Source organism: Lepidochelys kempii, chromosome 15 (genome assembly GCF_965140265.1).
Source record: "Lepidochelys kempii isolate rLepKem1 chromosome 15, rLepKem1.hap2, whole genome shotgun sequence".
Lineage (NCBI taxonomy): Eukaryota > Metazoa > Chordata > Testudines > Cheloniidae > Lepidochelys > Lepidochelys kempii.
In genome coordinates, this window is record NC_133270.1 from 3800088 (window position 1) to 3814290 (window position 14203).

The window sequence follows — 14203 nt, forward strand, 5'->3', positions numbered from 1 at the left end:
GGCTGGCAGCCTGGCTGGCTGTCCTGGTGCTCACTCTCCTGTCCCCTGGACACAGCCAGAGGACCTGGAGGAGCGGGAGCAGATCCGGGCTAAGATCCGGGAGCTACGCAGTGAACAGAGGAGAGAGCCCCAGAAACCGGATGCCCAGGGTAAGTCCATGCAAATCCTGCCACCGGGGCCCAATTTCCGTAGGCAAAGTCCTGCCCCGGAATGCCGCGTCCGTCCCATCCCACAGCCTTCTTCCCCTAGCGGGATGGGGTGAGTGGGACCCCACTATGCCCTGCCCAATGGGGTTGTGGCCTGTAGGGGCTGCACTGTGTGGGGAGCAGTGGCCCTGCCTGCTCTCTCTCTGGCAGGGAGCATTGGACTGGGGCAGCAGCCCCTTTCCCAGGCTGCAGTGTGTGGTTGGGGCAGCACCCCATTTGCTGCTGGGTCCTAAGCAGGGGTCTTGCCCTGGAGGGACTGGGCATGGCAGAAGGTGTGTGGCAGAGAGCCGTGGGAGAGGGTTTGCCCCAGTGCGGTGGTCGCACTCAGGAGGGGCTGGTGGGGGCTGTTTAGCTGTGGAGGAGGGTGGGGGGACTTTTCCCCATAAGAAGCTGGTTCTCTCCCCTGCAGACCCGGCCTCGGGGACCCTGCTGCTCCTGGACCCGCTGCCTCCCCCGCACTGCTCCTCGTCCTCGGAGCTGGAGCCACAGCAGAGAGCCGATCCCCCGGAGCGCAGCTCCCAGAGCCCTGAGCCCAGCCCAGGGGCAGAGCAGCCCTGCGCGAGCCTGACCAGCCCTTGCGCACAGGAGGGGGACGGCGAGGGGTTCGGCCAGCCAGAGGCAGGGGGCAGTGGGGAGCCCAGCCAGGGGGAGCCAGAGCAGCAAGAGGCACCTGCAACCACGGGCGACAGCTGCCCAGCGGAGGAGACCTGCCGGAGGCTGCCCAGCAACAGGAGCCAGAGCAGCCAGGTAACGAGACAGCCGCCCCTCCCGGGGGGCCTGAGGAACGGTGCCCAGGACCGGGCTGTGGCTGCCCTCTCCGCTGGGCCTGCGGGCTGGCGGGTAGAGTGCGGCACCTGCCGCTCCCCCTAGCGGAGCCCACGGGCTGTATGTGGCAGACGTGACTGGAGGGCTGAGCCGGGCACTACCAATGCTGACCGCTAGGCGGCACATGGGGGGAGCCCGGTAGCCGCTCGCCACAGGGACCCGCTTTCCAGGCCTGAAACAGGACGTGAGCGAAATGAGTCTGGGTCTTAACACGTCCCCTTTTATCAGAGACACAAAACTACCCTGTGCCCTGCAAGGTCAGCCCTCGCCTTTCCAGGTCCCAGAGTGGCATGGCAGGGGGCTGCAGATCAGGAGTGAGGCACATCAGTGGAGCTGGGGCTGGATTATCAGGGGGCTGAACAGTGGGATCGAGGGGGGGTGGGCAGAGCCAGGGGAGGGAGGCAGAGCTGGATTGGCAGGGAGCTGCGTGGTGGGATCGAGGGGGGTGGGCAGAGCCGGGGGTGGGAGGGGTAGGGCTGGATGGGCAGGGGGATGGGCAGAGTCAGGGGAGGGGGGAAGGGCAGGCACTACCCAGCACCTCTCACCAGCACCATCTGGCACCTGTCAGATTGAGGAGTTGCTGGGACTAACCCTACACTCCTCCTCTCCCTTTCCCCAGGTCAGCTCCTGTGTCAAAAGCCAAGCGCCCGAGAAGCCAGCCAGCACTGCCAACAAGACGCGAGCTGGTAAGATGCAAGTGCGGCGCCATCCCCTCCCCCCAGCACTTGCTGTGCCTGGCTGGGGCCTTGTGGTCGGGGAGCCCCTGCCGGGAGTTGCACCGGTAGATGGTGCTGTCACTAGTGTCTATGGACCTTCCTGCACCAAGTGAGGGCTTCCTTGTATGCTGGGGCACCGAGGCTGCGAGCTTCTCTGCAACAGTGCCCCCTCTCCAGTGGCGCTGCGAGCTTCTCCACAGTAGCTCCCTGCTGGCCATGTTGACTTGTTCCATTGGCGGGACCCCTCTCTGGGGGTGTTTTGCAGACACCCAGCAATGCATCTGCTGGGGGGTGCTTGGAGCTCCCCTGTGCCAGTCTCCCCCTTGGGGCTGTGAACTTCCCCACAGAAGTGCCCCTTCCAGTGTGGCCGTGCCATGAACTGCCTTGTTCGGGGATGCTGCACGCCCCCCGCCCCACAGCAGTGCTTCCCCCTGTGCTGGCTGCAGAGTTGCTCGGCGCTCCCTGCGGCGGTGCCACCCTCCAGGTGGGTGGTGTGGGTGGGCGGAGCTGTGGGCTTTCTTGCAGCAGTGCCAAGGCAGTTCAGTAGGGGGCGCTGTGGGCTCCCAGCTCAGTGCTGCCCTCCGGGGGAGGCGGAGTGGCCTTGCTGGCACTCCTGGACAGCCTGTGTCCTCCTTGCTCCAGTCTGGCTGTTTGAAGGAGTTGAGCCTTCTGTGATGAACCTCTGGGCTCCTGGCCGGGTCTGTGCTCGAGGAGGAGGATGCCCTCTTCTCTCCTCTTCCCCCCCCCCCCCCCCCCCGCCTCCTGGGGTGGGACAAGCGTCCCTGGCAAAACCAAACCACTCCTGGTGCAGAGTGAAGGCAGGGGGCACAGACATGGCAGTGCCTTGGGAGACTGGTCCATGTCCGCGTGGGAGTCCTTGAGGGGGTGCCTGCCCCTGGGGACGGGATGGGGGTTTCAGGCCTGTGGCCCCTCCCTGACCCTGCTCATCAGCTGCCCCGGTTGATGTGGGAGCGGGCTGGGCTGGTGCTGCTGACATCTCCTGGCTGCTCGCTGGGCTGCTGCAGGGCCATGAAAGGGAATCCGTGTGTGCAGCAAACTCCGGCCTTTTACATTCTTTAGCCCAATAAGGCTGGTGGCTCAGCACCGCTCTGTGCTCTCCTGGCCCTCCACCTCGCACTGCTGGCTGGAGGCGGCTTAGCAGGCCTAGCGGGGGAGCCAGGCTCCCAGCTCGGGGGACTGCCCTGCGCTTCGATTCATAGCACAGGCCTGCTGTACCAGGCAGCTCCGAGGCTTCTCCCCATTGTGCGCTGGCTGCTGCGGCTTGGGGAGCCCAGGGAGCTGGAGGAATCAGCTGAGATCCTGGCCCTGGGCAGCCCCCCGACTCAGCCTGCCAGGGTCTCCGCTAGGCCAGGGAGGGGCTGAGATGAGCCGGGAGTTCCCTGCAGGACAGGTGGAGCAGGGGTCGTTGAGCATAGTCCTTCTCCAGTGCCCTCCCGGGGGGGATCATCTCTGTGACAGCACCCCTGAGCTTCCTGCGCCAGGGGAGTGAGGCAGGGGCCCTCGCCAATGGGGCAGGGGGATAAGGCCCAGCAAGCGCTGCCCCCAGGCATTGAGCAAGGCCGGGCGTAGGGTGCAGACTCCCTGGCAGCGGGAGCGAAGGGGGTGAGCAGGAGGGGCAGGGAGAAGGCCTGGAGACCTACAGTCCTGGGGTCTGCCCAGAGCAGGGACAGGCACCACACCATGCCTGACTCCGGTCAGGCCCCTCTCCATGGCCAAGAGGGGTCTAATGGTTGTGATGGGGACTCCTGTAGAAGTGGGTCAAGCCCCCAGGCCTCCAAACAGAGGGTGACTCCTTGGCTGGGCTGGGGCCTGGCTGAGGTGGGCTCAGCGTCCCGCTGTGTGAGCCTGTTGCGTGGTGCCAGGCAGGTGCTGCGGTGCCCGTGTCCCTGCCCGAGAGCAGGGGGTCCTGGGGATGACAGTGCCAGGGCAGCGCATGGAGCAAGAGATCGCCTGTGATCGCTGCTCTGGGAAGGGGGACAACTTCCGCAGACCCCATGGCAGCCCCTCCCCTTGGCTCTCCCCACAGGGTTGCGCCCTGGCAGCGTGGCCTGCTGGACTAGCCCCCAGCCCAGTCTGTGTGGCGCGGCCAGTCGCAGCGGAGGGCATGGGGGCGCTGGTGTCTGGCGGCACAGCGCTGTTCTCTGTGCTCTGGAGGGGCAGGGGCCCTGGTTTGGCCAAGTGTAACCCCTGGAGCCAGGTTCCCAGGGCAGCCGTTCACGACTACCCCTGCAGGTGGGCTTTCCCCGGGCAGTGCCCAGGACTGGTGCCACGAGCTGGTGAGGCGGGGTGCTCATTGGAGGCCCAGGCAGTGGGGGCACGAATGCAGTCCGTGCAAAGGGGCTGGTTCTGCAGCCAACCCTGCACTCCTCGGGCGCCTCTGCAGGAAGTTGGCCAGGTTCTCCCAGCCTGGCAGCGCCCTTGGAGGGGGGCGGCGGGCGGAACGTGGGCACTGTCCCTGAGTCTGCCCCAGGCTGCCCCACCTGGGGACTCTGTGTGCTCCAGAGCTGGGGGGCAGGGCTGCAGTCTGGTGCCCTCTGCTGGCCGTGGGCCTGCGCTGGCCCAGATTAACTCACCCCTGGCTGAGAGCTGGGTACCTGTGGGGCAGGGCAGCCATGGGGGTTTTGCCTGGCTTTGCGACAGGGGGGCCCGGCTGCCCTGGCCGTGGGGCGGGCCTCAGGTTGCTGTGCTCGGAGGTGATGCAGGGTGCTGCTGTTATAACATGGCTCTCCTTGACTGGGCTCTCTGCATCTCTGAAAATGCTACCTTGGACTGGTCCTTCCCAAACACTGTGGCTGGCAGCGCCCACCCATGATGTGCCAGGAACCCCTGCCCGCCAGGATCTCTCCCGCCACACCCACATGCCATCTGCGCCATTCTCCCCGCTCCTGGCCCACAGCACAGGTAATGCCCTCTCCCCTTGCATCCAACGTGCCCTCCTTGCTCCCTGGCCTTTGCTCTACCCCATATCCTTCCCTCAGAAGCAGCCCCTGGGAGGGGCTCTCTGTGACACTGCCCGCTGCTGCTCTAGGGGTGCAGTGGGAAGGAACCCCAGCCCTGGCTTCTCTAGAGAGCATGCCAGCTGCCCTATGGGATGTGGCACCTGCCCTGGTGGCATGAGAGCTGGTGCAAGGCTGCCTCTCCACTCCCCATCCTGGGGTAATGGGCTGGCAGGGTCCTCCTGAAACCTGACTGAGCTGGGGGTGAGGATGCCACGCGGCCCCTCCCGGGCAAAGTGCACGAGTGCCAGTCAGGCTCTGTGCCCAAGGGAGGGTGAATCGCTCAAGTCCTCATTCGGCTCCTGTCTCCCCTTCCAGAGCCCGCACGGGAGCAGCCCTTCCAGAGAGCCAACTCGGTGCGGGAGCGCGTCCGCAAGTTCACCTCAGATTCCCTGGCCCAGCCTGGTCCCAGGTCCTGCAGCCAGAAGTGGGAGACCCCTGGCAAAGGCTCCTGGGTCCTGCAGCAGCAACTCCTGCGCCCCCAGGGTGCCTGGGGCTCAAAGGCAGGCAGTGCCCAGTGCACAGCAGACTTACCCAGCGGTCCCCGGTGCGGACTCAGCCCAGCGCCACTGGGCCATGCTGCCCTCCGGGGAGTCAAGGAGGGCTCGGGGGGCCCCCCAGCCAGCAGTCGTGCGGAGCGCCGCACCTCCTCCTTGGAGGCAGAGGCTGCGATTGCCGGGGGCCCAGCCTGCCCTAAAGAGGAGGGCAGCTCTGTGGGGAGGAGCCAGGCTGGCCAATCACAGGGCAGCCTGCTGACGTCCCCCCAGAGGCCCATTGAAAACACCGAGGGAAGCTCGTCCGGCACAGAGGAGCCTGGCGCCCAGCACGCTGCCTCTCTGCCCAGCCGCCCGGCCCGGCCCCAGCCTCCTGCCTGCGGCACCAAGGCCAGCGCCAGGGACGAGGACCCCATGAAAACACTCTTCACCATCGAGATCAAGGATGGCAGGGCCCAGCCCCTCAGCAGCCGCGTCGTGGGCACACCGGGCAGCCAGCGGGCAGGTAGGTTCCACAGCTGCCACGGCGGTCAGGCTGAGCTCGCGACGTGTGGGTCTCACAGCTGTGCTCCTGGGAGAGCTGGGAGCAAAGGACAGCCGCTGCTGAGCATGCCCAGGTGGGGCTGGCTCTGCAGCCCTTGGGGGTGCAGCCTAGCCCTGGCCCCCGCCTGGCTGCCCGCTTGGGGTCCCTCTGCCACGCTAGGATGCCCCACAGTTCCCTCTCTCCCCAGGGCAGCTCAGTGGGGCTCACGGGAAATCAACAGAGCCTTTACTCGCTCTTGGAGCTGGGCTGTATGGCCCCAGGGCTGGCTGCCCCTTGTCCCAGCCAAGGGAGTCTCGGCTCCAGCTGAAGGGCTGTGGGACGCTCCCTGGGCACTGGGTCCCCTGGCTGTTCTGCTCCTAACCCCCAGGGAGGGATCCCTCCCAGTCCTGCCCCAGAGCTGGGGAGCGCCTCGGCTCCCCTCACTGTGGAGCAGGCAGGTTCCCTGCTGGGGAGTCCCCTGCCGGTGCTGGGGGTTCCCTGTGTCTCTGGACCTTCCCTGTGCAGAGGCCAGCTGTGCCATCAGCTAGGGTGAGCTTCGCTCTGCATGGTGAGCCCTGGCGCTCGGGGAATGGACTCTGCCCAGATCCTGCATGGGCTCTGAGAGGGCTGGGGGCTGTGTCCTCTATGGCTCGGCAGGTGGGGGCGGGGGGCTCGGATCTGAGTCCTGTATGGTTCCGTGGGGTGCTGGCACGAGTGCGATTGTTGGGGGTGGGGGAAGTGCTGAGATAGCCGCGGCCGTTGCTGGCTGCCAGCCTCTACTCTTGTGCCCTCCCTTCCTAGAGCTGACCCTGGGGCTGCGGAGCTCGCCCATCCGGATCAGCAGCACTGGCACCGGCAGGGTCAGCACGGCCAGCAAGGTGAGCCCCCCCCACACCGCGTGCACGCCAGGGCTATGGATCCAGCCAGCGCTGCTGTCCCTGCAGGCCTCTGAGTCCTGCCCTGCCGCACTCTATGCCAGGTGCCACCTGGGCACCTCCTGTGGTGCAGGCTGTACCTGGGGGGGTGGGCGCTTTAACAGTGCGGTCGCCCTGTCCTGCGCAAGGGAAGGATGCTTCAGCCCTTGAGCCGGCAGGTGCAGGAGTTTGCCAGCCCTGGCTGGCTGGGTCCGGGGGAGCAGGGGGCAAAGAGCCGGTGCCAGGTACTGTGGGGCTCTGGCTGTGTGAAGGAGGTGGGGAGGGAAACAAATCCCTGGGCCTCCACTGGCTCTGCTGTGAAATCAGATCCATGGGCCCTGTGGCTCCCTGCTGGGATTGGCCCAGGCCTGTCCCCAGCCCCCCAGTGTATTTGGGGGCTTGCAACTGAGCCCGGCGAGCGCCTGGTGGGGAGCTGTTGTGGCTGCCCTCCCCGGTGGCCAGGTCAGAGCAGTGTTACTCCAGGAGCTCTGTGATGGTGTGGTCTGTGTGAGGGGTGGCAGCCCAGTGTGAGGAGTGTCCCCATCCCCCCATACCCTCTGGGGATCCTGGCCTCACTCTGGGGTCACATGGGGCCAGATGACCCCATGAACCACGGGACAGGACCCCAGAGCCCCGCAGAGTGTGGGGTGGTACCTCTGCCCCAAACCCCGCTGGGTGCAGCAAGAAGCTGCCCGTGCCGGACCCTGCCCATCATGGCTCCGGAGGGGGATTCTTGGGAAGGACTGGAAAACGGACCTCTTCCCCCCCTGCCTTCCTTTTAGGGGTCAGAGCTGGCTGGCGTCAGGGAGTGGCCACCTAGCCCCTAGGCAGCTGCTTGGAGCTGGGATTCCTGTGTGTGGCCAGGCGTGCACCTGGGGGGATGATGGGGGGAGGTGTGTGCACCGGGCATGTGACCCAGGTAGGGGGATGTGTGTGTGTGGGGGGGTGGCCCTTGGAGTGGAGCCAGCTAAGGGAAACATGCAGCCGGGCGCACACCCCTGGAGGAGGCAGGCCTGTGCAGCTGGACGTGTCCCCAGGGTGGGGGGCGGGTGTGTGTGGCCAGGCGCGTGCCTCCAAGTGGGAAGAGAGGGGCGGGGGTGGGTGCGTGTGGCTGGGCCCTGAGCTGGCCCGGCATGGTTGGCGCTCTTGGCCATGTAGGGTAATGCTGAGCACTCAGGCATGTTTCAGTGTTTAGGAAAAACAAAGGCGTCAGGGCCAGGCTGCAGTGGTGTTCGAGGTCCAGCGGCCGTGGGGCCCAGGATGGCACCAGGCCTGGCACGTGCCCCTGTGGGTGGCTCCCCCTTGTGGCAGGATTGTCTGCATCTCCCTTTCCCCAGGAGGTGCAGCACCAGAGTCATGTCCCACCTGGCCCCTGGAGCTGGAGGAGGGGCTGAGCCAGCCCCGCTCTAGCTGAGTCTGCGGCTCTCGGCCACTCTGTGTCCAGGACCCCCGTGGGAGCCACGCTCGGGGGGCCGCCCTGCAGGAGCAGCCACATGGGCTCTGGCCCAGCCACCACATGCAACCCTGGGGCTCCTGCACCCTGCCCTGAGGGAGCAGAGGGGGACTGTGGGTCAGGATTGAGCGGCATCCACGGGGCTGGTTGGGGGAGGAGGGCAGCACCTCTGGGAGCCGTGCGCTCTGCAGGGACAGCTCTTACTGGGCGTGGGGGGGCCGGCGGTTTCTCCCGCACTAATGAGCTAACGCGGCCCCGTGGCCCGGCTGCGGCCCGTCAGCTCTCATTAAGGTATTAGCGTGGCCGGCACAGGGCTGGGGAGCTGCGTCTGCCCGGTGGGAGAGTGCAGCTGGCAGGTGTGCGCTGAGGCTGTCCGCAGGGGAGAGGGCAGGAGGAGCAGCCCACGACCTCTTCCAGGTACGGGTGGCCAAGGCCATGGAGTGCACTTGGGCGGGGGACCAGGGGGGCCGTGCTCTCAGGTGCCCATGAGGAGGGTGAACAGTGTGGCTGCTGGGGGGTGCTTTATTCCAGGGGCCCCTGCGGAGGGCGCTGCGTGCTCCTGGGCCCTAGAGGGGGCGGGCTGAGGGGGGGCACTTCACTCCTGCTGCCGCTCGCTGCCTGGGAACCTGATCTGCCTGGCTGATGCTTTATTTACCAGCCCTGCCAGGTGCTCAGTGCCCCCCAGGCGAGCTGGTGTCAGAGCAGAGTCAGCTGGTGGGGCTGGAGCTGCCTGCTTGGCTTGCTTGCCATGGAGCCCCCGGAGAGGGGGCAACAGCTGGTGGGGCAGAGAGGTTTGGTTCCGGTGGGTGGAGCAGGCCTGGTGTGGGGGTGGGACGGGGACAGCGTCCCTGCCAACGCTGGCATTGGGCTGTGCACACCGAGGCCATGGGGGGGGAGGGTGGGGAGGGAGGGAGAGCCTTTTGTGGGGTGTGGGAGGGCATAGGGCGAAGACGGGGACCCACTGAGGACTCCCAAGCGGAGTAGGCAGCCCCGCTGGGGAACTGTGTCTTTTACCCCGCTCCAGAGGAAATCCTGCCCCTATGGCCCATGGAGGCCTAGCCTGGACCTGCAGCCAGCTCCTCTCTGCATTGTGCTCTCTCTGCCCGCAGGCTGGGCAGCGCCGGTCCAGGTGGAGGCATCCCCTCCTGCGGGGGAGATCTGTGCACGGCGGGGCTGGTGCGGGGGTGAGGAGCTGGCCCTGTCAGGGCACAGGACGGGGGCTGGGAGCACTGCCTGGATGGGCATGAGTGGCGCTAGGAGTCTGCCCCTCCCCAAAGGAACTGCAGGGCTACGGGCTAAAGGCCCTGCCTCCCCCTCCTTAGGGTGTTGGGAGGGGACACTAGTGCTGGCCTATGGTAGCTGGGGTGCAGGGGGTGGCACAGCTGGGCGCTGGTCTGGGGGAGCAGTGGGGAGCAGCATGGCTGGGGCTGGGGGATTTGGGGGTGAGTGTGGTGGGGGGCAGCATGGGGGGTGGTGAGGTGAAGGCGTGGGGCAGCATGGCAGGGGCTGGGCTGCTCTATCCAAGCCCTCTCTACCTTTGATTGAGCCCTTCCCCCGTTTGCTGAGGGCTAGACCCCGGGAGGCAGCTCAGGGGGAGCCCATGCTGTGCGTTGGGGTGGGGAGGCAGCATGCTCAGTGACTGCCCCATGCCCAGCTGCATGTCCTGGCTTGGCCACCTGGCCCGAGTCCATCACTGCCCGGCCTGCTCTGGGAACCGTCCCAAGTTCAGCACCTCCCCATCCGGCTCCTGTGTCAGCCCCTCTGCCCGGCCCCGGCCTGTGCGATAAGAATAGCGGGGCTGAACACAAAGCCCAGCCCCGGGGAGGGGCAACGCCCAAGAGCCCCTATAAAGAGCTGGGAGCTTGCAGAGCCCACCGCCCGGAGCTGGCAGCGAGAGGACCTTGACCATACTGTGTCTCACCCCGGGAGCCTGCGGCGTGGCAGCGAGGGGCCCTGCCGTGCCCGCATCCCATCCCCCACCAGCATCATGCCGGGGGTGCACCTCCCCAGCTTGGACAATGCCCGGGAGGCGACGGTGGAGGAGATCCGGCTGGACCTCCAGGCCTTCCAGCTGGCCACTGAGAGGCGCCTGGAGGAGGCTCTACAGCAGTTGCAGCCCCTGGCCAACGCCCTCAACGACTTGAAGGAGGAGCACCTGGTGCTGCGGGCAGAGCAGGCGCGCCTCGGCCGGCAGCTGGAGGTGCTCACGCTCTGGCTGGGAGCCCAGGATCTGGAGGAGAAAGACCCCAGCACCCTCTTCCTGGAGGCCCAAGATCCATGTGCCCACTTTGCGGGCACCGAGGAGCCCAGCAGCCCCGTGGCCCATCCGCCCACCTTTTCCAGCACCCGCAGGCAGTCATCTGTGCACCTCTCCAGGGGCAACAGCCTTGTGAGTGTGCGGGCACTGGGCAGGGGAAGGCAGGGTGGCAGGCCCACTCCCTCCAGTGGACAGCTTCCCCGAGAGCCCGTCCCACGGGCAGCGTTGGCTGGCTGTGTCTTGGGTCCCTTCTTCCCTCCAAGGGGGAAGGAGGCAGGGGTGGGCAGATGTTGCTTGGGCAGAAGCCTTGGCCTGCCCCTGCTGGCTGAGCTGCAAAACTGCTCTGGGTACTCAGTGCCGGCACCTCCATACCCTTCCCCCTGTTAGGGCCACAGCAGGCGGCCAGCTTGGAGCTGGCTGGGTGAGGCCCCTGTACTCCTGTCGGCCCTTCCCCGAGCTTTGGCTCCTGGGGAAAGGGAAGCTATTGCGGGGGAGCCCCAGAGCTGGCGCCAGCTGCTGCTGGCCCAGGCAGGTGCATTTTCACGGGGGATTAACTGTAGCTGTGGCAGGAGATTACAGTTGAGGGAGACCTGTGCCAGCCGAGGCTCCCATCACCCGGAGCCAATCCGGGCCGCCTGCCTCGCATTGCTGACATGCCATCTGGAGCAGCCTGTTGTGGTGGGTGCTGTTGCCTGCCCGTGTTTGTTTGCAGGAACAGCTGGCCTGGGGTCTCCTTACACCGGCTCCAAGCCCAGCCAGGGAGCTGCGCCCTCCGGCGAGTGCTGGGGCACTGTGCCGTGTCAGAGCTGCTCGAGGCTGTCGCTGTGAGCGGGGTCTCCCCTGGCCGCTGGGCAGGGAGGCGCGGGGCTGCCTGGATCTGGGTGTGGCCCCTGCAGGGATAATCTGCCAGAGCACCAGGGCTAGTGGGGCTGCTGTGCACACAGCCCAGCGGGCCCGGCTGACAAGGCGTTAGACCCTGCCCTAGGGTTGGTTCCTCCCATCGCTGCCTGCCTACCACTAGCCCTGGCCACAGAGGCCAGCCTCCTGCCAAGGGCGCTAGGCATCTGGTCGACCCCTGCCCCCAGGGCTGGTGGGAAGTCCCAGCCCTTGGTCCCCTGGTGTTTTAACCAAAGAGAACTGACCCCCAGCAAGCAGCTGGGCAGAGAGAGAGGCCGCGCTGCTGGCCGTCACGCCCAGCCTGGGGGGCTGGGTCCAAGCAGAGCCAGAGGGCAGCAGTGCTGTATAGGTTGGCCTGCCTGGCTCTCCTGCCCCATCCTGTCCTGCCATGGAGGGCACCCTGCTCCAACGGGGCTACTGAGAGCTGGCCCCTTAGGCGGCCAGCGCCGGGGTGCCCAAGCTCTGCTGGGGGTGTGCGAATGGAGGCAAGCAGGTGTGGTCTCAGCCCCACAGCTGACCTCAGCCCCTGCCCACAGGCCTTTGCGGTGCTACTGTAGGCCTGGCCGGCTGCCCGAGCTGGGAGCTGTGTTGACAAGGAGCTGGCACCACATGATTGTTCAGAAGAGGCTGGGCCTGGCCTCGTTGCCAGGGCAGCTCCTGATCCCCAGCACAGGATCCTCTTTCCGATAAGCCTCTTAATCCCCCTGGAAATCCTGTGCTGGAGCAGAGGCGGGCGCTGACCTCCCTGGCTCCACGGTGCCTGCTGCCCAGCCCACCCGCCTGCCCCAGGCAGCGCCCCTGCTCACTGGGCAGTGGGGCCTGCCTGCTGCGGGCAGCCGTTGCTCTCTGGGTGTATCTGGGCTGCCTGACGTGTGTACTCACTGCTGCGGATCTTGGATGGGCTGATTGGACCCTCATGCCTGTGTTAGGGTTACCATGAAACTTGACAGTAGCCCTGTCCCTGACTCCTCCGTTCCCATTGCAGGGTTCCGCGTGCCCTTTGAGGCGGAGAGCAGGAGTTGAGGGTAGGGAAGGAATTGCCCATCCACAGGAGCAGTACATGTCTGCCCCACAGGCTGGACTGCACCAGGCTGCTGGGCTCTGGTGGTGTGGGGTGGTGTCCATGGTGTCATGGAGCCACAGGATTGGAGCTAGGGCCAGCTTTGGAACAGCATCTGGGAGGGAACCCTTCCATGGGCCAGATCCCCGGCGTCTCTCACTTCCTCCAGGGGAAGCCACGTGGCTTCCCCTCCTCCTCCGACTGGACCTCTGGGCCTGCAGCCCCCCTGCTCCACCCCATCAGCTCTAGTCAGCGAGTCCCGCTGAGACAGCCGAGGGGGACTTGTCTGCTCTTGGGGAAAGCATGCACCTCGTCCAGCTTGTGCAGTGATACTCGCAGTGTTGTCAAGCCCGTCAGGTTTATTAGTCACTCGGAGCACAGCACAGGACGGCCTTGGGGTAGCCCAGAGGAAGGAGGGGTAAAACATCATCCATTCTGGGGCGCCCAGCCAAGCTGTAGTGAACTCTGGCTCTCTGTCCGTCTGACCTTGGTCCAAATCTCAGGTCAGAGCCCCCTTGACTGCCACTAGCAGCCAACGCTTGTCCCCCAGCTCACACCTCTCCAGACCCCTGTTTCCGAGCTGGGGAAATGCTGGGGGGCCCCCTTGCTGGGAGGTGGGGAAGTCCATATGCCTCTGGGTCCTTGCTTGCTCGGTGTCAGCGTCTGGGTAATTGGATCTGCTGTTGTATTCTCCAGAGCACCGTGAACTTGAACCTAGGGCCCAGACAGCTAGGCAACACCCATATCTGTCTCTTTGCCTGCCCAGAGTGCAAGCAGCCCTTTTCCACATGCTAGTGACAGTCCAGCACATAGGGGAAAACTGAGGCACAAATAGATCTCCTAAAAAGATTACAAAATATTCCTGTTTTGTCACATGTGGCTCAGTGGCAGAAGCCCAGGACTGGGAGACGGGACTCCTGGGTTCTGTTCCTGCACTGGCCTGCCGGGGGACCTCTGGTCTGTCACATCCCCACTGTGTATGGAGATAGTCAGGGCTGCCCCCCAACAGAGCTCTACTTATGGAGTGGGGTGGGGGCGGCTAGGGAAGGGCAGGACAGTTCAGCCTGTTGTGTGGGTGTAGAGGATTGGCAGATGGAGCCTCTGCTGGGCTTGCTGGTACTGCCTGGCTCGGTGGGTAGCGGGAGCTGGGCGGATGGTCGGGCAGTGGCATTGGCAATGCAGTAGGTGGCGCTCTTCCCTCTCGTCAGCCTATAGCTAATACCCAGCCTGGCGCTGAGGGCACGGTAGTACTGGAGCTACCCTTTACTAGGGGTGGAAAACCAAGTCCGCGCTGCTCGTGGGCATGCGCCCCCCCAGCGCTGGGAGCTGGGCCTGTTGGCTGGGGGGAGCACCCGGAGCTGCTCTCCCTGTGGGGCCGGGGGATGTATGCGTGGGGTTTGCCCGGGCCCTTGGCAGGGCAGGGCGCTCTGGAGCGGGGAGGAGGTTCTCGACATTGGCCCCTCTTGTTGCAGATGGAGGCCGAGCTGACGCAGCAGCCCCAGGTGCTGGTTCCAGAGCCGGAGCTGCCCAATGGGATGGAGAAGGCCCAGGCGAGGGAGCCGGAGAAGAGGAGCAAGCTGAGCGCTGAGGAGCTGAGCAGGATCGAGGAGGAGGACGTGCTGGATAAGATGGTACATTGGGCCTGGCTGAGCCTGCCCTCTGCCTCTGGCTGAGCTACCCCAGCCGGGCGGTGGCTTGGGTTTGAGGGGGCAGTGGGGGTAGGGTGACCAGATGAAACAGACAAAATATCGGGACACATGGGGGAAGCCCCCCCCCGCAAAAAAAAAAAAAAAAGTGCCCAAGCAGTCAAAGCCGCAATATTGGGACAAATGGCGTCCGGA

General features: G+C 65.7%; 1 protein-coding gene across 4 annotated transcripts in view; it reads left to right on the plus strand.

Annotated features, from left to right (window-relative positions):
- SMTN (smoothelin) overlaps positions 1-14203 on the plus strand; it is a 52792-nt gene that overhangs the window by 24754 nt on the left and 13835 nt on the right. For 3 of the 4 annotated variants that reach the window (XM_073313650.1, XM_073313654.1, XM_073313652.1), the window contains exons 7-13: positions 56-149; positions 616-953; positions 1651-1717; positions 4568-4669; positions 5083-5763; positions 6583-6659; positions 13835-13993. In XM_073313650.1, the coding sequence (XP_073169751.1) occupies positions 56-149; positions 616-953; positions 1651-1717; positions 4568-4669; positions 5083-5763; positions 6583-6659; positions 13835-13993 (1518 nt within the window). The remainder of the gene's footprint in view (positions 1-55; positions 150-615; positions 954-1650; positions 1718-4567; positions 4670-5082; positions 5764-6582; positions 6660-13834; positions 13994-14203) is intronic. The other variant, XM_073313653.1, reaches the window with a different exon arrangement.